Consider the following 25627-nt stretch of genomic DNA (forward strand, 5'->3'; position numbering starts at 1 on the left):
CGAGAAAAAATATTATATCAGAATATGTACTCCTAACAAAAATAATAGTACAAATTAAGAACCCGAAATAATAGATACTTTATCCCTCTATTCTTCGTCATTATCCCCGAGTTTATATACTCCATCCTCTCAGCCAAAGATACTTTAATATACTTGATATAAAATTATTAATAATATACAAAATATAACATTTCTTGTACATTATTTATTTATTAAACGGTGTGAAACCGTTGGACACCGATAAGTGAGCCCACAGAGGCAAAGCCTAAAATCCCCACAGCGTGAATCACAGCGGCGCAACCGCATAAATATTCGGGCCACCGCACAGCTTCACCAAAGATTAGGGTTTTCTTCGTGCGAAATGGACCCAATTAAGAAGCGCAAAATCGATGACAACGGTGTCGTAGGGGCGGATGCCGACTCCTTCAGCCCTCTCATGCTTACCCTCGACGATGCTCGCAAAATGCTTGAGCCCTTCACACACGAGGTTTTGTTGGAAATTGTCCAAAAAGCCGTACTCCGCCACCCTGACGTTCTTGATGCCGTGCGATGCATCGCTGACCGCGACACCACCCAGCGCAAGCTCTTCATCCGCGGCCTCGGCTGGGAAACCACCACTGAAAAGCTCCGCTCCCTCTTCTCATCCTATGGAGAGTTGGATGAGGCTGTGGTTATCCTCGACAAGGTCACCGGTAAGTCAAAAGGATATGGTTTTGTCACTTTTAAACACATTGATGGAGCCATGATGGCTTTGAAGGAACCTAGTAAGAAAATAGATGGTAGGATGACTGTCACGCAGCTTGCGGCTGCTGGAAATCCTGCCAGCGGAGGTCCAGGAATGGCTGGCGGTGTTGGAGGAATGATTAGTCCAGCAGATGTATCTACGAGGAAGATTTATGTGGCCAATGTGCCATATGACATGATGGCTGAGAGACTTCTTCAACATTTTTCCATGTACGGGGAGATCGAGGAGGGCCCTTTGGGTTACGATAAGGTGACAGGGAAGTCCAAGGGATTTGCTTTGTTTGTTTATAAAACTGCTGATGCTGCTAAGGCCTCTTTGGTGGATCCGATAAAGAATATTGATGGACATCAGTTAAATTGTAAACTGGCAATTGATGGGAAAAGAGGGAAGCCCTCTGGGGTTGGCGTTCCAGGGCCCATGGGAGTGCAGGGAGTTAATCAGGGGAATGGAAACGGAATTGGGGCCACTGTTCCGGGTGGCCAATATGGTGGCGCAGGTGGGGTTGGTGGACAATATGGTGGTTTTTCTAGTGGGTTGAGCGTAGGTGCAGTGGGTCCAGGTTCTTCGGCTGTTGGAGCTCAAGCTGCAGGGTCAAATTTGGGAGGGGGCGGTGGGTTTGGGTCTGGGCTTGGTGGGCCTTATCCTGGTGGTTCTCATTTTGGCGGACCTGCTGGAGCTGGGTATGGTGGATTGGAAGGTGCTGGTGCGGGGTTGAGTGGTACTGGTGTTGCATTTGTTGGGCCTGGAAGTGGATATGGTGGTGCTGGAGCAAGATTGGGTGGTGTAGGCTCCGGATTGGGAAGTGCTGGTGGCGGAAATGGTGCATCTGCTGGTGGATTTGTTGGTGCAGGCGGAGCAATGGGTGGTGCGGGTCGAGGGTCATCCTTGTATGGTTTGCCTCCTGGCTCTGGTGGGACGGGTTCTGGAGATTATCTGCAGAGTGCACATTACAGCTTGTCTTCCAGTGGATATCAAAGCCAACAGAATCAACCAGCAGGAGCATCTTCAGGACCTAGAGCTCCTCCTGGAGGAGTCTACCAGGGGATGCACCCTTACTATTGAGGTAATTGCCATTGTTTATTTTTGCATGTTTTAGTTGATATAGTTTTTCTGACTTGTCTGCCTGCGCATGCTGCGACTATGTGATTCATAGACTTTCGGTTTGGCTGCTCTTCTAAATTTATTACGTTTTGTTGCTTTTGGGCCTTTGCAGTTATATGATTGAAATGTTTTCTGACTGATTGTATTAATCCTTAACAATTTTTTTGTGTTCTGTAATTTTTTTATCTGCATGTGGGTGCTACTCTTTTCTTTGAGACCTTTTATTTTCTGGGTTCCCAATTAGTTAACTTTGTTTTACATTAAACGCTCTAGATATGATTTTGGCATCTAAAAAGTCATGTATCTTGCTGTGTAGAGCAGTGAAAGGCATCAATATTAATTCTGGTTTTTTATTTGTGGTTGTGTTTCTTCAGAATTGCAATTTTATGTCTAAACGAAAATTTGAGTGCTTGCTTTTGTTTCTTGTTGCCTGCTTTTTCAACTTGCTGCATATCAATGCAATTTTTTCTGCGGTTTAATTCCTTTATCATTGCAACGTATTTGCTAGACCAACGTTGTGCTAGAGTTGTTGATTTTATCAAATGAAATTCATTGTTTTCCTTGCTTCTGTCCTTTCCAATGGTGTTATTTAGCTACGTCTGATTTTTCTAGGTGTTGGCTGATTGAGATTAACGTTTTCTTTTACATTTATGAATGAGTGGATGGAACCATAACGATACTAGTAAATGAATCTGGAGAATGCTATTAAGTAATTTGAAGTTGTATGACCTGATAAAAGCTAAAAATAAAACTTGGCCTTTAGATCTTTAAATTTTTGCCATGTATTTAATTTTTATATATTGAAGAAACTCATACCTTAGCACCTAGTTTGGTGTGTAGCCTCGTTGAGCAGTGGTAAAGCAATTTCCATGTAGAGATGGGTGGTAACTGAATAATATTTTGTTAATTTAGATGTTTGTCTATAGAGTTGCCGCACTTTCTTTGTACCCATGGCATGTTCATTTCTTTTGATCCTATTAGTGTGGACCGTATCTCTTTCTTACATGCTGTCTCATGGAAGTACTGTTGTCTGATTTTTGTTTGAAGAATGTGAAATAAGCATTCTTCGTATGGAAACTGTTTTAGCAATTGACTAGTGTTTTTAAATGTTAACTTTAAAAGAAGATATCAAACTGCTGAGAGGTATGGTCTAATGTTTTATTCCTGGCAAAGTTTTTTTTGGACTTTTTCATTAAACAAGGAGGATAGAAGTTAGAACTAACAGGATGCTACACTTTTGAGCTATGTATACATTTCTGTTATTTTCCCAGCGAATTGTATCTATGTATACATTTCTGTTAGGCAGTTGTATCTATTTGTCTATTCTTTTCATCTTGGCACATATGGGGCTTGCTGCTTCGATACCGTTGTCCAATACTTGATTCTTTACCTGATTGAAAGTGAATGCCCTATAAAGTATGAGATCATGGTTGTCAAGGGCGCAAGGTGCACCAAGGCGGCATAAGGGCCCTGGAGCCTGAGGCACAAGGCAAGGCGCTCATTTTTTTAAAAAAAAATATATACTTATTTTAGAATAAATATATTAAAATATGAAATAATTAAATCACAATGACACAAACAGTAATTAGTAACATGATTAAAATAATTCTATCATCTAAATTAAGTTCATCTCCTTTCATCGAATCATCAGAGTCCCAGAACTTTCGGACTTATATTCTTCTTGATCTTCATCACTTTCTCGATAACATCAATTTCTTCTTTCTCTTTATCCAAAAGATGTAAAGTCGGTTTTTTTTTGTTGTTTTGGATGTAGATGCCCTTATCTCATTTGAAGAAGATGAAGCACGAGATCTAAATTTGTAAATCTGTTCGCCAACCCCAGACGCACGACCTACATCACTCCATGTCAAATCATCCCCAAAGACCAAATTATTTTCTTCATTGTCCAATCCTCCCATCGACCATTCATTGATATCATCAGTATCATCCAATGAAATATGATCAATTTTGTCACGCAAACCATATCGACGTTTCAGTGCTCTGTTATATTCAACGAAGACCAGATCATTCAAATGAAGCTGCTAAAATTTTAAAAATGAAGCTGCAAAATTTTTAAAATAAATTCATTCTTATGGATTGTTCATAATAATAATAATAATAATTACTATGTCGAGACTCAATTATTAAATGTTAGAATTTAAATACTTGCATGCTGAAACATACTCCAGTTCCGCTCACAACCAGAAGCACTGCACGTAAGGTTGAGAGTTCTCACAGCAAAATCTTCCAATTGTAGGGTCGTAGAATCATAAGTCAACCAGCATTGAGCTGTCAAATGAGATATCCAAAATTTTCAAAATTCAAATACTTTAAGTTTTCAACAATATGTTACGATCTTGAAACAAAAAGCAAGAATTACTTGGTGATAATTTATTTCTATGTCTAATGACATAGAACCGCCAAAAAGCCCATCAACGTTTTTATATTTTGAGAGTTGATACGAGACTTTATCTTGAAATTCAATATCTTCACGCATCTTTTCAACATACTCGTACAACCCTTTCATAACTTCAGGCTCCAACATCCTTTTTTATCTCAAGATTCGCATAAAACAATTTCGGGTTCAAAAAGTAACCAGCTGCATGCAAAGGCTTGTAAAGCTTATCCGTCCATCTTTTATCAATGCTTTCAAAAATCCTTTGGTACTTCTCTTCGTTGTTGTTGAAAGCCAAAGAAATAGCCTCATTAGCTCGACCCATTGCCTCGTATATATACCTCATTTCAGGTTTTGGGCCACCAACTTTAATGTCATTAACAACATGATTCCAAAATGAAGGCATTTATGTAACCTATGTTGCACGTTTGCCTTCTGCCTCATTCGCAAATCGACTCGTGTTCCGCTTTTATAAATTGAACTTCTTTCATAAATTCGCCTTATGTTTTTGAAACCTCTTCAATGTCAAAAAAACGGTGGCAAAACGAGTTTTCCTAGCCCTGACCATTTCTCTTTTAACCTGTGAATTCTTTCACCATTTTCAAGACTTGTGGTCTATATATATATATATATATATATATGGCCATTCACCATCATGCCTCTCTCATAAACATTATTGAGTACTGAAATTTTGAATAAATATATATATATATGGCCATCATGCCTATCTCATAAACATTATTGAGTACTGAAATTTTGAATAAATCTTCAATCATTAAATCCAAACAATGGAATTCACATGTAGTCCGGAATATATGTGGAAATCTTAACATCAAATGTTTTCTGCATATTAAAGATTTATGTTATTATTTATGAGTAATAAATCTAATACTTATTAGAAAGTAACCAATTGAATTCACATTTGATACTTGATGCAGAGACATCATCTATAACCTCTAGAACAACATTCTTTGGACCAAGTTGTTCCACATGCTTTTCAAGTCAGTTAAACAACTTGATACCTGTATGAGAAAAGCAGGATGTATCCACAGATTCCAGAAATACTATCCCTCTTGTACCGTTCACCAAAAAATTAATCACAGTTCTGTTTTTTCCATCCGCCATTGATGAACATCCATATTTTTTATAGTTTGCCTCGTACTATTTCAGTTTTTTTTTGTACTTTGTATTTCTTTATTTAAATAAGTTACCCTAACTTTATGGTCATTTGGGGGCTTCCAATCATGAGTACAGTAAGATGCATCTCTATAAAATTCCTTAAAGCTATCATACTTTACAGCGTTGAACGAAATACCTGCTTCGTCCATCCATTTGGCAAAATATTGCACCACAAAGTCTTTTTTTTTCCTGCTTTCATCGTATTTATTTGAATCTTTTGCTCTTTTTTGCTTTCCTTGATTCACAACTTGATCCATGTTATTGACAAAGTAATAATCAAGTGGACCATCAGTATTTTTGTCTTTTGACTTGAGCAACATGGGGGATGGAGGTGGAACTCGCTATTGAACTTGGCATTGATTGTTTTCCTTTTCGAGAGATTGGAAACGCATCATCATCTTCCAAAATTTCCAATTGCTTAGCAAATTCATAAAATTAGGATTCATGTCCATTTGCTGCTCGACTTCTTTTTTTTACATGTAATCTTGAATTTTAGTTCTAACGTATTCGGGCATTTTGGGCGTGCTTTGGTATTTCGATGGCTTCAAGCAAGATGTTGCTTGAGACGAAAAATTCTTCCCTTGAGAGTTTTGCCACAAAAAAACACATTGCACGGAATTAGTGATTTTTGGATTGATTAATTTCCCATAGTTCCAAGCAAGATCTTTTCGATTATCCAAATTTTCAGAAATCGACATTAATCTGGAGAAATAATTGCAACCATGAATATGTATATTATATAAGTAATTGTGAATATATAATAACATAAATTAATAAGCCATGCAGAAACCAAAGAAAAAACATTACATGGTTAAAATTTAAAACTGAAGTAAAACTAGAGTAAAATTTGCATCCATGAAATATGAATATTCATGACTTCATGTGCTTGAAATAAATTAATATGCAGAAAATAATACCTAAAAATATCTTACTTGATTATTTGGAGCCTTCACTGCTTGCATTCTTCTGCTTCCTATTTGTTCATGTTCAGCGCTCTCTTCTCGCTGTCTTCTGCTTCTTATTTGTTCCTCTCTTCTGATTCTGCATTGGGTTGCTAGGGTTTGGGTTTGGTCCTTTTGTTTTAAACAAGTAGTTAAAAAAAATTCACTTAGGTGTGTTTTAAGCGCTCTTAAGTGAACTTGCGCGCCTGGGCTCGCCTTAGTGAATCGCTGCGCTTGAGATGACCCCAGGCGCAGGGGCCTCACCTGGGCGAGAGGCACTCGCCTTTGATAAATTATGCGTCAGATATTCTTTTTGTATTTGGAATACTTTCCTCTTCCTCGGAAATGTCCAGTCATTACACACTGTCGATCATCCAAGTGATTATGGATGGACATCTGCATGTTTGTGTACTTGCTGTATCCGAACATAAACTCGGTATACCTTGTTTAATTAAAATTCTTGTAGTGTCAGAAAAAAAATGCAAACAAAATATTACTACTTTGGACAGCTACTTAGCTGCAGTTTCCAAAACATAAAAAAATGGTCCATCGTGTTATATCACTATCTTTCTGAAAAGCAACAAGATGTTACTAATATGGACAGCTACTTGGCTGCAGTTTCCAAAACATAAAAAGAATGTTGCATAATTTTATATCACCGTCTTTCTTACATCAGATGTGCTCATATCAGCTAGAGAATCTCGTTCCTTTTATCTGGTGACTTGGACTTTTATTCACAATCTCCTAGGTAACAACTAAATCATGCCAATTATTCAACAAAAATATAGTCTCAGCCTCTCAGTGTTTATTTCCAGGACTGAAACAATTATCGTTTTACCTTTCATCCATTTTTGGCTGGCCTTTTTCTTTTGGTACATTTCTAAATGACTTTTTGTAAAATTCTTGTGCATATCTAATTTTGAAATTGATTAAACAAGCCATTTTTTCGTTTCCCTGTTTTTGGTTTGGAAGTGATTTGGCTGTTTATTGTTTTACATGTTCTCTTTGTTAGCCTGAAAGCTATTTTACCTTGTAAAATGTGGAATGATTTTCAGTTGTGATGGATGTTTGATTCAGGTTAATGACCGGCTTGTTGGCGCAGTTGCCTTAATGGTTCTGGTGATTTCATGCGGACAATGTGAACTCTGGCTTGATGATTTTGATTTGCTGTGTATTTGGTGTCTTCTTCACTTCATCTACGCTTTTGATGTGGTCCTTTCTGATTTCTCCTAGTTATTTTAAATTAGTGTACTGATCTGGAAATTTCAAAAATAGACCAAAAAAAGGAGAAATAACAAAAAGATAGTGTGCGGTGTGTATCTTTACGAGGAGCCCACAACACCTTAGCATTTTCATGTATTAAAATAATATCCTCTTTGTTCGTCTTTTTCTTTGTTGTTTTCTCTTCTGCTTCTCTCTCATGGTTATTTACAGTTGTCTATGCTTTTGATATGATGCAGTTAATCATACATTTTTTATATTTAGAACTTGAAAGGCAAAATTGAATCTTCCAAAACCAAGAATTTTGAGGTCTTTGTTTTAACTTCCACCTAAAGGTTTTGGGATTTAGGGGTTTTAGTTAATTGTGAATTGTGCACCTGATTAGCAAACCCAATGCTGTTACAATTAGGTTTTATAATTCTTGTATATCTGCACTTGGCCTTCTATTGATTCAATTGAAATAAAGCAGTATGATGTGTATTCTCTTTGCATCATTTTATAGTGTCTCTCTGTACATGAAACAGAGCCATATTGTTTTAACTCTTTGCTGATTTATGTTTTTCCCCTTAGTATACACCTGTTTTCCGCCCTTTTTGGGGTGAGGATCACTTTAGACTGGCAGGATCATGAAATGGAAAATGATTTTGATATCCAAGATTTGGCTTTAGTTAGAATGTCATTCTGCTATCATTTTCAATTTTTTTTGAGTTGATTCCGACAAATTGTTCGGAAATTCTATTGATTCAATTGAAATAAAGCAGTATGATGTGTATTCTCTTTGCATCATTTTATATCGTCTCTCTGTACATGCAACAGAGCCATATGGTTCTAACTTTTTGTTGATTTATGTTTTTCTCCTCAGTAGATACCTGCTTTTCACCCTTATAGGGGTGAGGAGCGCTTTAGGTTGGCAGGCTCTTAATATGGAAAATGATTATGGTACCAAAATTGGCTTTAGTTAGAATGTCATTCCGCTATTATCTTCAATTTCTTTAGTGTCGGTTCCAACTTCCAATCGTTCGGAAATTTGAGCATGTAGATCAGAATACTCTTTAGAACAATGTGCTTGCCAGTTGAATCTCATACTATTGGTGAGAGTAACTTTGGTTTTTCAATCAAAAGAATAAATTGATGCCATGTGGTTGTGCTTTTAAAAAAAATTTATTCAAATTTTTGAAGTGGTTTATGAAAGTTGTTTTCGCAATTATGTTCGGTAAAAAGATCATGGGAAGAAGCAATGTTTGGTATTTGAAAGTGATCTTGGAAGTCTGTACATAAATAGCCTAAGATTGACACGTGGGGATCATTGTACTCAATTGCTTGCAGCTTTGATTCCTTGGATTAATGGTTATTAGCTAGGGGGTTGAAATATTTTTTCTTTTTGGTTTTGGTTTATTAATGTAATATTGTTGTATATATGATATTTGCTTCTTTGAAGCTTTTATCATAAATAGTTGTGATGTTTATCAAGTATTGAACTTTTAACTCCTTGATTAGGGTCGAAAGTGGTCCTTGATTAAATATTAGTAAAGCGGAGCCTATTTACTAGAAAATTGTTGTATCATTTAATTATATGCCAGAATTCTCTTGATAAGTTTGATACCTTGGATTTATTATTATTATTTCCTTAACAATCTTGCAGCTGTAATTTTGTGTTTATTACTGCATTTTTATGTATGGATCATGTTGCTTTCCGCATTTTATAATTGCAACGTGAAATTTTTTCGATGTGTTGTGTTTGAGTTTTTATTAGTTCTCATTTGTGGTGATGATGCTCTCTAGCCTGTCCATATGGAAGGAGATGAGGTGATGCGATGCTTGTTTAAGTTTTGTACTTTTGTAATATGTTTCGATTCCTAGTGTAGAAGCTATACTTGTTACTAGTAGTAAATTATATTAAATGCTTATCTATTAAAGCGCGAGGTATACTAAGTCACAACGGTCTCCTAAGCTCCGTGTAAGGCGAGGCATACACCAGTAAAATATAGGCATATTAAGGTTTTAGACATGATAAGCTAGAAGTTTGATATTTGAAGGAAATTTTGTTAGATGTTATAATTATGTAGTATGTGATATACGAACTATTAAACAACAAACAAATGTTAATTAGTTTGTAAGCCAAAACAAACTACTATTTGATCTTAAGATTCACGTTCACCATGAATGTGCCTGAAGAATGTCTTGAGCTTCTCAGGAAGACCAAGGCACATGCACCGCGATGGTGAAACAGGCACGAGCTTTCAATTAACATGGTCTCATGCTCTTGCAACAACCATTAATCATTAGAAAAAGCCTTTGCCTTCGCTATTCTAAATAACAGCTAGACATCATACTTACTGTTAAAATAATTGCGAAGATATATAATAACAAGAATTTTGTTTTTATCAAGAAGCACAAGTTCTTAATTTAACAATAATAAGTAATGATGTCGAGTGGTAATTGGTGGTAACACAGACGGTGTTTCTAAAAAAGCTGCGATGAAGTTAAATTAATATTTTCGTACCTGTAACTTTCACCGTTGAAATAAATGATGAGGATTCTCATGTATAGATACTTGTTCAATTAGATTCATGTAGCTTCTGAGACCATAGCCTCTCTATTTTAAAGGGCATTCGTCATTTGAGACTGTAGGATTGATAATATACAATATGATGTCTAATTTGTTTTATTTTTTTGCATCCATTTTAAGTGACAATTGACTGTTTACTTTAATTTCCAGTATATTGGCTACTGGTTATAATGTTTTATCGCCCATCTTTTGCTGTTCAAGAAGGAAAAAATGGAATTTTGTTATTTACATTGGGAGGGGTTCTCAAAAGTCTTGAAGGTAATGGGGAAAGATGTTTGACGTATAAAGGGGGGTTCTCAAAAGTCTTGAAGGTAATGGAAAAAGATGTTTTACGTATAAAATTTGGCTTGGCACATATTCCAATCGTCTCTCTTATAGGTCCTTGAATTATGTGGAGTGAAATTTTGTCCATATTCTTGATTTTTAGGTCCAACTGAAGGTTCGAAAGAGTGGATAATCTTAGTACTTGGTTGTATTCAGATAGCTTGTCCAATTACTTGCTGCTGAGTGTGGATATTTCATGTTATGGTAAATTTGGAACGTGGGAGAATGTTGTAATTGATTATAAAACTCGGATTATAATTCTGGTCTATTTTTTTTCCGAATCTCAAACCCAGAAGTGGTTCGGTGACTCATCGAATATGTTGCTAGTTTCATGATGATACCACCAAGTTCTATTTACTAGGTTTTGGCTTTCTGATTATCGTTTAAGAGAGAGTTAATCAAAATTTGTGGAAGGTTTATTTTGAGGGAAGAGTCCAACATGCCTAGCCGGTTATCAGATAGGATTGAGTTTGATTACTGGGTAGAACGGTTGTGTTGCTATGTCACCCCTGAAAGTTACCTCGTGGTTTTGTTAGGTTGTTTACTGAGCGATGAACCACCGTTCTCGAGATGTAGCATTTGTGTGGTGTAATGGCTGGTGGTCATAGTTGGAGCAACACTCAGTTTAAAGCACGTCTGGAATTCCTTGGAACGGTTTTAGATATTTAGTTATAGCTTGAGGTGTTGTGTTCTGTAAGGATTCCTTTGCCAAACCTTGAAAGTTTCTTGTCACACTTTTTTTTGGGGTTAAAGAACTGACTGATGAAAGGTCATAGTTACAATGTAAACATGTCACTCGAGTTCTAAGATTTGATATGATTGGTTACAACTTTTGGAGTTGATGGCGTTCCATCAGTGCTTGTGATGGGCAATAAATACAGCATGGATAGTGTAATTGTGCTCTTTGATTTCATGTAGACTCTTGACTTAAAAGATTAGATTTGAATTTTAGCATCAGTGAATTTAGCCAAGTTTAAAATATTTGAATTTGATAGTTAAGTATCATGGTGACTGGTATTATTGGTTTTTATCATAGGCTGGAAAATTGTCATGTCTAACCTTTGGCCTATTGTTTATTATTCGTTAGGTTGAGAAAAAAGACCTTCCCTTGTAAAATCTTGAAGGTTCAATTGATTGTAGGCTTTTTTATTATTGTTTTATATAGACATACTCCACATTACCAAAAATGTATTTGATTTTGGAACAAGAAATTATAGTGATAATTCTCCCTGGTACTTGCTTTCAGCTTTTTGAAACGTGACGTAGTGATTTGGTTGACATGAAAATTTAATCTCGTGCAGTGCTCTTACAACTTAACAATGATTAAATATCTCATACTTTTCATTTAAGATGGAAAATCTCCTTCCAAGATTTTGATTATTTGATTTTGAAAATGAAAATGATCATATGGGTTTCGAGTAAAGAAATTTTTCGAACCAAAGTTCAAGTCGAGCAACGCATACGTTATTGGCAAAAACATGTGTGAGACGGATCTTTTATTTGGGTCATTTATGAGAAAATATTATTTTTTATGCTAAGAGTATTAATTTTTGTTGTGAATCGTTCTCACAGATAAAAATTTGTGAGACTGTCTCATAAAAGATCTACTCTATGTTATTATACACGTGCGTAGTGGATTAATGTGAAATGGTAATAATTTCCGATGGCAGCTATTATTTTGCATTAAATATGTGAATCAGATAATAAAAAAACATAGTAAATAAATTGAATAGTAATGAAAATATCGGAATAAATCTGCTTTTTCTTTTCTTTTCAAATTAATATGTGAAGTACTACCATTAAGCTACAATGATTTTTACATCATATTTTTTCCTAAGAGGTACATTCTATAATATATATTTTTCGAAACTTTTGAAAGAATGTCAAAAGGGTGATTTTATTGCACATTCAGTTACAATAATATGGAAGAATCTGAATGTCACATATGCCTTCTATTTTCTTTGAATTGCGAAAATAATATTTTATTATATATTAAATTTAAAACTTTATTAATCGTTAACTTGATGAAATAAAATACGTTTGTTTTGTATTTTAGTAATTTGAAAATTGAGAAGATAACAATGTGAATGAGTATGCGTAAGAGAGAGGATTTTTGTTTATTGATATAGTCATTTCTATATTTTATGTACATAATATAATATTCGAGTTAGATCAAATATTGTCTTTATTGTCTTTAGAATCTCCAAAATATCTCTAATTTTTTTGGAGACTTTGTTTATTTTATTTTGAAAATCTAAAAAACTTGATAAAAATCATAAAATTTTAATATTTGAATTTTAATTTCAAATGTTTTTAAACAAATGTACTTATTTAAAAAAATCGTTCGAACATGCATGCACACCGGGCTAGTGAAAATTCATATATGGAATAATAATAATCGGAGAGTTCATTTTTCCTTGTCAAATTGATTCAAAGAGGCGCCTGTGGTGTGGTGTGCTAGCTTTCTTACGATATTTTTCATGTGGGTTTTTTAGTACCTTGCATCATTTTGACTTGGGACAGTCATTTCTATCAAGACGTCTACCGCAAAGATAACATCATCTGATTCTTATGAATTTTTCGAACTTTTGATGGCTTGACTCATGTGTCAACGTCGCATTGATGATTGTTTTGCGGATATCCATCAATATATAGAATTCATAAATAAAAAAGATCTTAGATTTAATTAATTATCATTTATTGGACGTTATATTTGGGGAGTATGATGATAGGAGCGAAACTAAAAGTTTCCTGCTTTCTGTTCAGATGGTTGCTCCGGTTGTTGTTCATGTTCTGCCTTCTTGTTGGAATTGTTGTAATTATTTTTAGCATGTCTTTTCCTATGGATTTGAAGAATAAAAGGTAAATCCCGGGTTGGGTACATATGCCACCAGTTTGAATCCATTAGCCCGGAGATTGATGCACAAGGAGTTGCCTTCATTTTCTTTTTCTCTCAAGGCATTGAGCTTCTGCTTGAGTAATGTGAAAGTAATAGTAAAAGAATATGTGAATTTTGGGCAGCAACGCCTACTTGACCATGAAGGGTTTCGGTTGCATAAGATAGATGATGGTTATTTTTTTTGTGGAGGGCATAAATCGTTAATCCCTGAAATAGAAGATCCTTGAATCGCTATTTTGACCTTTTCATATAGTAATCTAAGCCAAGTTGAGTTTGAATTTACTGATTGTCTCTTCAAGTACTTACAAGAAGTCAAAACTAGAGGTCTTATTTGCATTTGATAATGTGATGACATTCATTGTGAGAGTAGATTCTGTTTTACAGCTCTTAAATGCTAAAAGGCAGCATTTGAAAAATAAAAAATAAAAATTGGGGTTAGAGAGAAGAAACAGATGCCTCGACTTTGAATCTTTGAAACAGTGCTCTATCTTTGTGCACAATAGTCCTGTAAAAGGATTGCATACAAAATTTCATTCCATGTATCAAGAACCCCAGGTAAGCACCAGTGAATGCAATCAGCAAAGTTCTTTGGATCAGATCTCTGTTCTCTGGTCAAGAGTTTCCCTTTCCTTTCGCAAAAAACGGAAGTATGTCCACCTTTCTAAATTCTGACAACTGTGTATTGTTTAACACTCTTACTTTAACATTTAGCTGACTTATAAAATCTTGTAATGTTCACATAATGTCGAGACTTGATCCGGTTCCCCGGTATGATCTTTCTGTGGGATGTGTCTCGTTGAAGCAGTTTCCGTCTGTTCCAGGCTTCCATTCCCAACTCCTTAGCATGAATTTAATTTGTAACATTTTTTTGTTTGATGTAATTAAATTATTTATAATTGCCATGCTCCCGTTATGTTACTGTACTTAATCGCCAAAAATTATAATCTACATTCTTTGTTATGATCCCTATTGTACGATGGCGAAAAACTTACCACAAATGTGTCAGAGACATTGTCATAAAGAAGATCTTCTGAGTTACAGGATTAATATTGGTTTCGATCCAATTTGCCCATTTTTCCAGCGCCAATCTGTATGCGGTGGTAAAGTTGAATTCATGGAGCTTGCGACTAACCATGCAACCGACTAACACAACTTTTTGTTGGCAAACAGGAAATGCATTTATGCTGTGATCATTTAAGTCAAGAAATGCTGTTTTCAAAATGGGTTGGCAGGGACAACGTGTTGAATAAGAATACGCGTTAAAACGCGTATTCACACTGACAGAGGCTCTATAAATAGAGCTCCCTCCTTCATTTTGAAATCATCGCTTCTTCGAGTTTTCTCTCATCTTATAAGCATTTGAGTGCTTAGTTCTATAATATTTGTGAGGTGTTTTGTTCTCCTGTATTAAGAGAGTGTGTGTTCTCTTCGGAAACACAGTGAGTGAGTTGTACACCACAAAATATTATAGTGGAATTCTTTTCATCTTGCCCGTGGTTTTTACCCTAATAATTTTTAGAGGTTTTCCACGTAAATCTCGGTGTCCAGTTTATTCTTTATTTTCGGGTTTTATTATCTCAAATTCCGCACGTGGGACCAACAAGTGGTATCAGAGCCTTGATTTAAAATTTCTTAAAATTCTAAGTATGCTCTGTGGTTACAGCCTAGACTGATCTTCCACATCAGAAAAGATTTTTTGAAATTTTTTATTTAAGGCGAGATTATTTTGTTTGGTCTACTAAAATTGTTGTAGACATAATGGCGGGAAGGTACGAGATAGCAAAGTTCAATGGAAGCAATTTTATGCTGTGGAAAATAAAGATACAAGCAGTTTTAAGAAAGGAGAATTGCTTGGCGGTTATTGGAGATAGACCGGTGGAAATTACGGACGATGGAAAGTGGAACGAGATGAGTGATAATGTTATTGCTAATTTACACTTAGCTATAGCTGACGAAGTTTTGTCAAGTATCTCTGAGATAAAAACAGCCAAAGTTATCTGGGATACTCTGACGAAGATGTACGAGGTCAAGTCACTACACAACATGATTTTCCTAAAAAGAGAAGGCTTTATACTCTTCGGATGGCGGAATCCTCATCAATGACCGACCATATCAACACATTAAATACTCTATTTGCCCAACTCACTTCCATGGGGCATAAAATAGGGGAAAATGAATGTGCAGAACTTTACTTCAAAGTCTATCAGATTCATATGATCAACTTATCATCAACATAACCGACAATATTCTTATGGGCTTTCTAAGATTCGACGATGTCTTAAATGCAGGTTCTCGGAGAAGAAAGCCGGCGCAAGAATAAGGAAGATAGGTTGGTAACCTCGAAGCAGGCAGAGGCTTTACCGATGATAAGAGGAAGATTCATGGACCGTGACTCCAGTGGGAGCCAAAGGCGAGGTAGATCAAAGTCAAGAAGTAAGAAGAAAAATATTTAATGCTTTAAATGTGGCGGTAAAAGGCACTTAAAGAGAGAGAGTACGAGTATCGATAAAAGTTCTCAAGGAAATGTGGCCAGTACTTCAAGCAGTGGTGAAATATTATTCAGCGAAGCAGCAACTGTTGCAGAAGGCAGGCACAAATTTTGTGACACATGGATTATGGATTCAGGAGCGACGTGGCATATGACATCTCGGAGAGAATGATTTGATGATTATGAACCAGTCTCAGGAGGATCTGTATTCATGAGAAATGATCATGCCTTGGAAATCGCTGGGGTCGGTACTATCAAAATAAAGATGTTTGATGGCACCATTCACACCATTCAGGAGGTACGACACGTGAAAGGACTGACGAAGAATCTTTTGTCCTTGGGGCAATTGGATGACATCTGGTGCAAAACTCGTATCGAGAACGGGATCATGAAAATTATGAAGGGTGCGCTTGTTGTTATGAAGGCGGAAAAAGTTGCTGCAAATCTGTATGTACTTTTGAAAAAAACACACAAAGAGGCAGAACTAGCTGTTGCATCAATTGATTCAGGAGAAGAATTAACATTGTTATGGCATAGAAAGCTCGGGCATATGTCAGAACGATGGTTAAAAATTCTCTCAGAACAGAAGCTGCTGTCGGGACTTACAAAAGTGTCACTACCCTTTTGTGAGCACTGTGTTACCAGTAAACAACACAGATTAAAGTTTGGCACTTCTACTGCCAAAAGCAAAAGCATATTGGAGCTGATTCATTCGGATGTTTGGCAAGCACCAGTTGTATCCCTAGGAGGAGCGAGATACTTTGTCTCGTTCATTGATGATTTCTCTAGGAGATGTTGGGTGTATCCAATCAAGAAGAAATCAAATGTTTTCCAAGTCTTCAAAGATTTCAAAGCGCGGGTTGAACTTGATTCAGAAAAGAAAATCAAGTGTCTGAGGACTGACAATGGAGGAGAATATACCAGTAACGAATTTGATGCATATTGTCAACATGAAGGCATCAAAAGATAATTCACGACGGCTTACACACCTCAACAGAATGGAGTGGCGGAGCGGATGAATAGAATCTTGTTGGACAGAACAAGAGCTATGTTGAGGACTGCGGGTCTAGAGAAGTCATTTTGGTCAGAAGCAGTCAAAACGGCTTGTTATATTATCAATCGTTCTCCTTCAGTGGCGATTGATTTGAAGACTCCGATGGAGATGTGGACTGGAAAGCCGACAGATTATTCTCATTTGTATACATTTGAAAGTCTAGTGTATGTTCTGTATAATGAGCAAGAAAGATTGAAGTTGGATTCGAAATTCAGAAAATGTATCTTCTTAGGTTATGCTGATGGAGTAAATGGGTTTCACTTATGGGATCCTACTGTTCACAAGCTTGTCATCAGCAGGGATGTTATCTTCGAGGAAGATAAAGTAAAGGGAGACAAAGGCACTTTTAATTCAGAAACTACTATATTTCAGGTGGAAAATAAGACGGACGAAGGTCAAGTTTCTTGTGAAGCAGTACCAGAGCACGAAGAACAAGAACATGTTGAATCTGAGATTTCCAATGTGAGGCAGTCAACTCGAGACAGAAGACCACCAGTTTGGCTTTCAGATTATGTCACTGAAAGCAAAATTGTATATTGTCTATTATCAGAGGATGGTAAGCCATCGAGTTTTCACGAGGCTACTCAAAGCTCGGATGTATCCTTGTGGATGATAGCAATGCAAGAAGAGTTGGAAGCATTAGACAGGAATAAAACTTGGGATCTTGTTACACTACCACGAGGGAGGAAAGCCATTGGAAACATATGGGTCTATAAGATCAAGCGTGATGGCAATAACCAAGTGGAGCGGTATCGTGCTAGATTGGTGGTAAAATAGTATGCTCAGAAAGAAGGCATTGACTTCAATGAGATATTTTCTCATGTGGTTCGGCTTACAACAGTCAGAGTAGTGTTGGCATTTTGTGCGGTGTTTGACCTACATCTAGAACAGTTAGATGTGAAAACGGCATTTCTTCATGGAGATCTTGAAGAAGAAATCTATATGCTCCAGCCAGAAGGTTTTGCGGAAATAGCCAAAGAGAACTTGGTTTACAGGTTGAACAAATCTCTGTACGGTCTCAAACAGGCGCCGAGGTGTTGGTACAAGAGATTTGATTCCTATATCATGAGCCTTGGATACAACAGACTTAGTGCAGACCCTTGTACATATTTCAAGAGGTCCGGTGATGATTATATCATTTTGCTGTTGTATGTGGACGACATGTTGGTAACAGGCCCCAACAAAGATCAGGTCCAAGGATTGAAGGCAATGTTGGCTAGGGAATTTGATATGAAGGACTTGGGACCAGCAAACAAGATTCTAGGGATGCAAGTTCACTGAGACAGAAGTAACAGAAAGATTTGGCTTTCCCAGAAAAATTATTTGAAGAAAGTCTTGCAACGCTTCAACATGCAAGATAGTAAACCAATATCGACCCCTCTTCCTATTAGCTTCAAGTTATCCTCCGAGATGTGTCCTAGCAGTGAAGCAGAGAAGATAGAGATGTCTCGAGTATCATATGCATCAGCAGTGGGAAGTTTGATGTTCACTATGATCTGTACAAGACCGGACATTGCTCAAGGAGTGGGAGCAGTTAGTCGGTATATGGCGAATCCTGGACGAGAGCATTGGAACACTGTTAAGAGGATCATTAGATACATTAAGGGTACCTCGAATGCTGCATTATTTTATGAAGGATCAGATTTTACACTCAGGGGCTATGTCGATTCAGATTATGCAGGTAATTCTGATAAGATGAAATCTACTACTGGTTATGTGTTTACACTTGCATGAGGAGCTGTAAGCTGGGTTTCAAAACTAAGGCCAAAAGATGTTTTGAGGAAGCCTGAAGCCTCTCCCATTATTTTTAATTCAAATTCCGTGCATGTTACCTCTGATCAATGTTGTTTCTGGAAACTGTGAGAGAAAATTCAGCATCTTCTAGATTTTCAATATCAGTTGTATCTTTCATATAGTTTAGTCTTTCTTGCTTCTCGAGTTATTAGTCAATTGGTAATTACGTGTTTCATGTGTCGGCAATAGGTGGTAGGGCCAAAGTGGCAGACTCTACTGAATTGAATTGGCAAAAGAAACATGGGCTGTTTGATTGAATAATTCAGAAAACGGAAGCGCGTATAAAACGTGTTTTCACACGGTCAAGAGGCTCTATAAATAGAGCTCCCCCTTCATTCTGAAATTATCCCTTCTTCGAGTTTTCTCTCATCTTATAAGCATTTGAGTGCTTAGTTCTATATATTTGTGAGGTGTTTTGTTCTTCTGTATTAAGAGAGTGTGTGTTCTCTTTGAAAACACAGTGAGTGGGTTGTACACCACAAAATATTATAGTGAAATTTTTTTTTCATCTTGTCCGTGGTTTTTGCCCTAATAATATTTAGAGGTTTTCCACGTAAATCTCGGTTTCCAGTTTATTCTTTATTTTCGGGTTTATTATCTCAAATTCCGCACGTGGGACCAACAAGTGGTATCAGAGCCTTGGTTTAAAATTTCTTAAAATTCTGAGTATGCTCTGTGGTTGCAGCCTAGACTGATCTTCCACATCAGAAAAGATTTTTTGAGATTTTTAATTTAAGGCGGGATTATTTTGTCCAATCTACTAAATTGTTGTATACATAATGGCGGGAAGGTATGAGATAACAAAGTTCAACGGAAGCAATTTTATGCTGTGGAAAATAAAGATACAAGCAGTTTTAAGAAAGAAAAATTGCTTGGCGGCTATTGGAGATAGACCGGTGGAGATTGCGGATGATGGAAAGTGGAATGAGATGAATGATAATGTTGTTGCTAATTTACACTTAGCTATAGCTGACGAAGTTTCGTCAAGTATCTCTGAGATAAAAACAGCAAAAGTTATCTGGGATACTCTGACAAAGATGTACGAGGTCAAGTCGCTACACAACATGATTTTCCAAAAATGAAGGCTTTATACTCTTCGGATGGCGGAATCCTCGTCGATGATCGACCATATCAACACACTCAATACTTTATTTGCCTAATTCACTTCCATAGGGCATAAAATAGGGGGAAATGAACGTGCGGAGCTTCTATTTCAAAGTCTACCAGATTCATATGATCAACTTATCATCAACATTACCAACAATATTCTTATGGGCTTTGTAAGATTCGACGATGTCTTAACTGCGGTTCTCGGAGAAGAAAGCCGGCGCAAGAATAAGGAAGACAGGTTGGTAACTTCGAAGCAAGCAGAGGCTTTGCCGATGATAAGAGGAAGATTCATGGAGCGTGACTCCAGTGGGAGCCAAAGGCGAGGTAGATCAAAGTCGAGAAGTAAGAAGAAAAATATTTACTGCCTTAAATGTGGCGGTAAAGGGCACTTCAAGAAAGAGTGTACGAGTATCGATAAAAGTTCTCAAGAAAATGTGGCCAGTACTTCAGGTAGTGGTGAAATATTATTCAGCGAAGCGGCAACAGTTGCAGAAGGCAGATACAAATTTTGTGACACATAGATTATGGATTCAGGAGCGACGTGGCACATGACGTCTCGGAGAGAATGGTTTGATCATTATGAACCAGTCTCAGGAGGATCTGTATTCATGGGAAATGATCATGCCTTAGAAATCGCTGGGGTTGGTACTGTCAAAATTAAAATGTTTGATGGCACAATTCGCACCATACAGGAGGTACGACATGTGAAAGGACTGACGAAAAATCTTTTGTCCTTAGGGCAATTGGATGACATCGGGTGCAAAACTCGTATCGAGAAAGGGATCATGAAAATTGTGAAAGGCGCGCTTGTTGTTATGAAGGCGGAAAAGATTGCTGCAAATCTGTATGTACTTTTGGGAGAAACACACAAAGAGGCAGAACTAGCTGTTGCATCAATTGGTTCAGGAGAAGAATTAACAGTGTTATGGCATAGAAAGCTCGGGCATATGTCAGAACGGGGGTTGAAAATTCTCTCAGAACGGAAGCTGCTGCCGGGACTTACAAAAGTGTCACTACCCTTTTGTGAGCACTGTGTTACCAGTAAACAACACAGATTAAAGTTTGGCACTTCTACTGCCAAAAGCAAAAGCATATTGGAGCTGATTCATTCGGATGTTTGGCAAGCACCGGTTGTATCCCTAGGAGAAGCGAGATACTTTGTCTCGTTCATTGATGATTTCTCTAGGAGATGTTGGGTGTATCCAATCAAGAAGAAATCAGATGTTTTCCAGATCTTCAAAGATTTCAAAGCGCGAGTTGAACTTGATTCTGAAAAGAAAATCAAGTGTCTGAGGACTAACAATGGAGGAGAATATACCAGTGACGAATTTGATGCATATTGTCAACATGAGGGCATCAAAAGACAGTTTACGACGGCTTACACATCTCAACAGAATGGAGTAGCGGAGCGGATGAACAGAACTTTGTTGGACAGAACAAGAGCTATGTTGAGGACTGCAGGTCTAGAAAAGTCATTTTGGGCGGAAGCAGTCAAAACGGCTTGTTATATTATCAATCGTTCTCCTTCAGTGGCGATTGATCTGAAGACTCCGATGGAGATGTGGACCGGAAAGCCGACAGATTATTCTCATTTGCATACATTTGGAAGTCCGGTGTACGTTCTGTACAATGAGCAAGAAAGATCGAAGTTGGATTCGAAATCCAGAAAATATATCTTCTTGGGTTATGCTGATGGAGTAAAGGGGTTTCGCTTGTGGGATCCTACTGTTCACAAGCTTGTCATCAGCAGGAATGTTATCTTCGAGGAAGATAAAGTAAAGGGAGACAAAGGCACACCGAATTCAGAAACTACTATTTTTCAGGTAGAAAATAAGACAGACGAATGTCAAGTTTCTTGTGAAGCATTACCAGAGCACGAAGAACAAGAACATGTTGAGTCTGATGTTTCCAATGTGAGGCAGTCAACTCGAGACAGAAGACCACCAGGTTGGCTTTCAGATTATGTCACTGAAAGCAACATTGCATATTGTCTAGTATCAGAGGATGGTGAGCCATCGAGTTTCCACGAGGCTACTCAAAGCTCGGACGTATCTTTGTGGATGATAGCAATGTAAGAAGAGTTTGAGGCATTAGACAGAAATAAAACTTGAGATCTTGTTACACTACCACGAGGGAGGAAAGCCATTGGAAACATATGGATCTATGAGATCAAGCTTGATGGCAATAACCAAGTGGAGCGGTATCGTGCTAGATTGGTGGTAAAATGGTATGCTCAGAAAGAAGGCATTGACTTCAATGAGATATTTTCTCATGTGGTTCGGCTTACAACAGTCAGAGTAGTGTTGGCATTTTGTGCGGTGTTTGACCTACATCTAGAACAGTTAGATGTGAAAACGGCATTTCTTCATGGAGATCTTGAAAAAGAAATCTATATGCTCCAGCCAGAAGGTTTTGCGGAAATAGGCAAAGAGAACTTGGTTTACAGGTTGAACAAATCTCTGTACGGTCTCAAACAAGCGCCGAGGTGTTGGTACAAGAGATTTGATTCCTATATCATGAGCCTTGGATACAACAGACTTAGTGCAGACCCTTGTACATATTTCAAGAGGTCCGGTGATGATTATATCATTTTGCTGTTGTATGTGGACGACATGTTGGTAACAGGCCCCAACAAAGATCAGGTCCAAGGATTGAAGGCACAGTTGGCTAGGGAATTTGATATGAAGGACTTGGGACCAGCAAACAAGATTCTAGGGATGCAAGTTCACTGAGACAGAAGTAACAGAAAGATTTGGCTTTCCCAGAAAAATTATTTGAAGAAAGTCTTGCAACGCTTCAACATGCAAGATAGTAAACCAATATCGACCCCTCTTCCTGTTAGCTTCAAGTTATCCTCCGAGATGTGTCCTAGCAGTGAAGCAGAGAAGATGGAGATGTCTCGAGTACCATATGCATCAGCAGTGGGAAGTTTGATGTTCACTATGATCTGTACAAGACCGGACATTGCTCAAGGAGTGGGAGTAGTTAGTCGGTATATGGCGAATCCTGGACGAGAGCATTGGAACACTGTTAAGAGGATCCTTAGATACATTAAGGGTACCTCGAATGCTGCATTATGTTATGGAGGATCAGATTTTACACTCAGGGGCTATGCCGATTCAGATTATGCAGGTGATCCTGATAAAAGAAAATCTACTACTGGTTATGTGTTTACACTTGCAGGAGGAGCTGTAAGCTGGGTTTCAAAACTGCAGACAGTTGTGGCCTTATCTACAACGGAGGCAGAATACATGGCAGCTACTCAAGCTTGCAAGGAGGCAATATGGATTAAAAGGTTATTGGAGGAGATCGGGCACAAACAAGAGAAAGTATCTTTGTTTTGTGACAGTCAGAGTGCCTTGCGTATCGCAAGGAATCCAGCTTTACATTTCAGGACGAAACACATTGGAGTACAATTTCATTTTGTGCGAGAAGTAGTAGAGGAAGGAAGTGTGGATATGCAGAAGAACCATACGAAAGAAAACATAGCTGATTTTTTAACCAAACCAGTGAACACTGATAAGTTTGAGTGGTGTAGATCTTCAAATGGCCTAGCGAAAACGTAAGCAGCAGGGAATGGCAAGATTGAAAGGATGTGTGGAGATGTGTTTGATTCTCAATCAAATCTTCAAGTGGGAGAAATGTCGGCAATAGGTGGTAGGGCCAAAGTGACAGACTCTATTGAATTGAATTGGCAAAAGAAACGTGGGCTATTTGATTGAATAATTCAGAAGACGGAAGCGCGTATAAAACGCGTTTTCACACGGTCAAGAGGCTCTATAAATAGAGCTCCCCCCTTCATTCTGAAATTATCCCTTCTTCGAGTTTTCTCTCATCTTATAAGCATTTGAGTGCTTAGTTCTATCATATTTGTGAGGTGTTTTGTTCTCCTGTATTAAGAGAGTGTGTGTTCTCTTTGGAAACACAGTGAGTGGGTTGTACACCACAAAATATTATAGTGGAATTTTTTTTCAACTTGTCCGTGGTTTTTACCCTAATAATTTTTAGGGGTTTTTCACGTAAATCTCGGTGTCCAATTTATCTTTATTTTCGGGTTTATTATCTCAAATTCCGCACGTGGGACCAACATCATGCAATTGAACTATGTTAGGTATTGTTTTTAGTTTTTTTGTATGTATATTTGATTTCACAAATACTCCTATAAAACCTTTTCACATAAGACTTATTCATTTGAGTTGTGGGTGTGTGTTTTACATATTGGTAGCTGCTCATGCTTCATAAGAGCAGCTAGGCAGGCTCCGGATGATTCACGCAGATTCATAATTCCGGCTGGTGTACCCCAAAAGCGTAGCATGACTGGTGCTAGCCTCTTAGGTTAACGCTGGAATTGACATTGCCCCAAAGTAATTCCTGACATTTTTTGCTTTGGATTTTCTTTACTTCCGAAAGTTCATAAAATAACGAGTGCGTCAACATAATCAGGAACCCTGTGAACTTTACAGTCCCACTTGCTGTTGAGGTGTTCAAGAGCAAAGGAATATATGATGAGAAGAAACTGGTCGGTGTGACCACTCTAGACATGGTCAGGGCTTGATGTGTTGTCGGGGCAAGCTAAAGTCAGTGTGGCAAGTGTGGAAGAACTGTTTGTGCTCTCATTTGATTGTGATTATGCGTTTTTCAGATTTGTTTTTTCCCTGCGCTTGTTTTCTTTCTGGAAGATGTGAATGTACCTGTAGTTGGTGATCATACTTTCCACTAGATTTTTCCCATTTCAGAACACATCCAGATATGGGAATCTATTAGTGCAGATCTGATGAAGGTAGAAATTACATGTGTTTTGACAATAGAAAACACCGAGAGCAAATTTATCAGATAAAGACATCAAAGCTCTAACGAAAGGAAAGCAAGATGGTGGGACAGTAGTTGTTGAAACCAAGGCTGGAAATGGTTCATCTACACTTTATATGGTGCAAGTCCAAGAGAAATTCATCATATGGAAGCATGAAAGCTCAAACAAAACGAACACAAGATGGTGTGACACAAGTTGTTGAAGCCAAGGCTGGAAAGGGTTCAGCCACACTTCAATGGTGTGAGTTTTTCTTTTACAATTGTGGTTAGACTTTTGACCTTTGCTATCTTGATGCATGATATTGAAGTCTTTAATTGACATTATGTTGGCTTGAGCTTCAAAATCTCATTTATAATCTGAAACCAACAAGAAGCAGTCGAATATAGGAATCTCTGCCTCTTATTTTACAAATAATTGTTCCCTTTGAGCTCTTATTACTTGGTGCAATTCAATTGCTTCATTTTGAGATGTCTACTCTGCCCTATTGATCTTCAGAAAATATTTTGGTGGGAATTGTTTTATATTGCTAAATAGTGCCATCTATGGTCTTTTGAAGACGATAAATTGATTGGAGGAAGGTGTTTACTGACAATACTATCATTTGCGAATAGCTACAGAGAGAATATGCAACACCAGGTGAATTTAGGGCATTCATGGGTGTGGGGACCCACACACAAATATGTCTAGGTGATTTTCACTAGGTGTAGCAAAGAATCCATCCAGAGGTCACACTGGCTGATGCTTGAAGAGGTGGCTAGCGGAGTACTGGATGTGGAATTTTCATTTGTACAATCGACCATGGTTGAGCTACCTTTCTTTGTACCCAACATGAGTTGGGCAAAAAAGCAATTTTACCCCTCTGTTAACGAGAATGTTTTTAGTTAGTATGCCGTAACAAATCTCATAATGGAACGAAACCGTTCCACACACATGCACGACGGATAGTTTGCGTGCTATTGAGAACTGGTTCAGAATACATGGTTATTAATTTCATGAT

At 37.5% G+C, this 25627-nt stretch overlaps 1 protein-coding gene across 9 annotated transcripts; it reads left to right on the forward strand.

Annotated features, from left to right (window-relative positions):
- The first annotated feature begins 215 nt into the window (after positions 1-215).
- Positions 216-24766, forward strand: LOC142536736 (UBP1-associated protein 2C). Of its 9 annotated transcripts, none has more exons than XR_012818442.1 (4): positions 216-1808; positions 24046-24184; positions 24264-24410; positions 24541-24766. XR_012818442.1 is itself a non-coding variant. In XM_075642030.1 (2 exons), exon 1 carries the CDS (start codon positions 362-364, stop codon positions 1805-1807), a length of 1446 nt encoding a protein of 481 aa, XP_075498145.1. In that variant the 5' UTR covers positions 216-361; the 3' UTR covers position 1808; positions 14456-14479. The 9 variants fall into 9 exon arrangements, 5 of the variants coding, with proteins under 5 accessions (XP_075498145.1, XP_075498144.1, XP_075498142.1 ...); XR_012818443.1 differs by having other exon boundaries at positions 24557-24766; XR_012818444.1 differs by having other exon boundaries at positions 24629-24766.
- Positions 24767-25627: the final 861 nt, after the last annotated feature.

This window comes from Primulina tabacum, chromosome 2 (assembly GCF_025594145.1).
Source record: "Primulina tabacum isolate GXHZ01 chromosome 2, ASM2559414v2, whole genome shotgun sequence".
In the NCBI taxonomy this organism is placed as follows: Eukaryota; Viridiplantae; Streptophyta; class Magnoliopsida; order Lamiales; family Gesneriaceae; genus Primulina; species Primulina tabacum.

Excerpts from the sequence above, each read along its gene's own strand:
- LOC142536736 (XM_075642030.1), top strand. The coding sequence starts at position 362 with ATGGACCCAATTAAGAAGCGCAAAATCGATGACAACGGTGTCGTAGGG.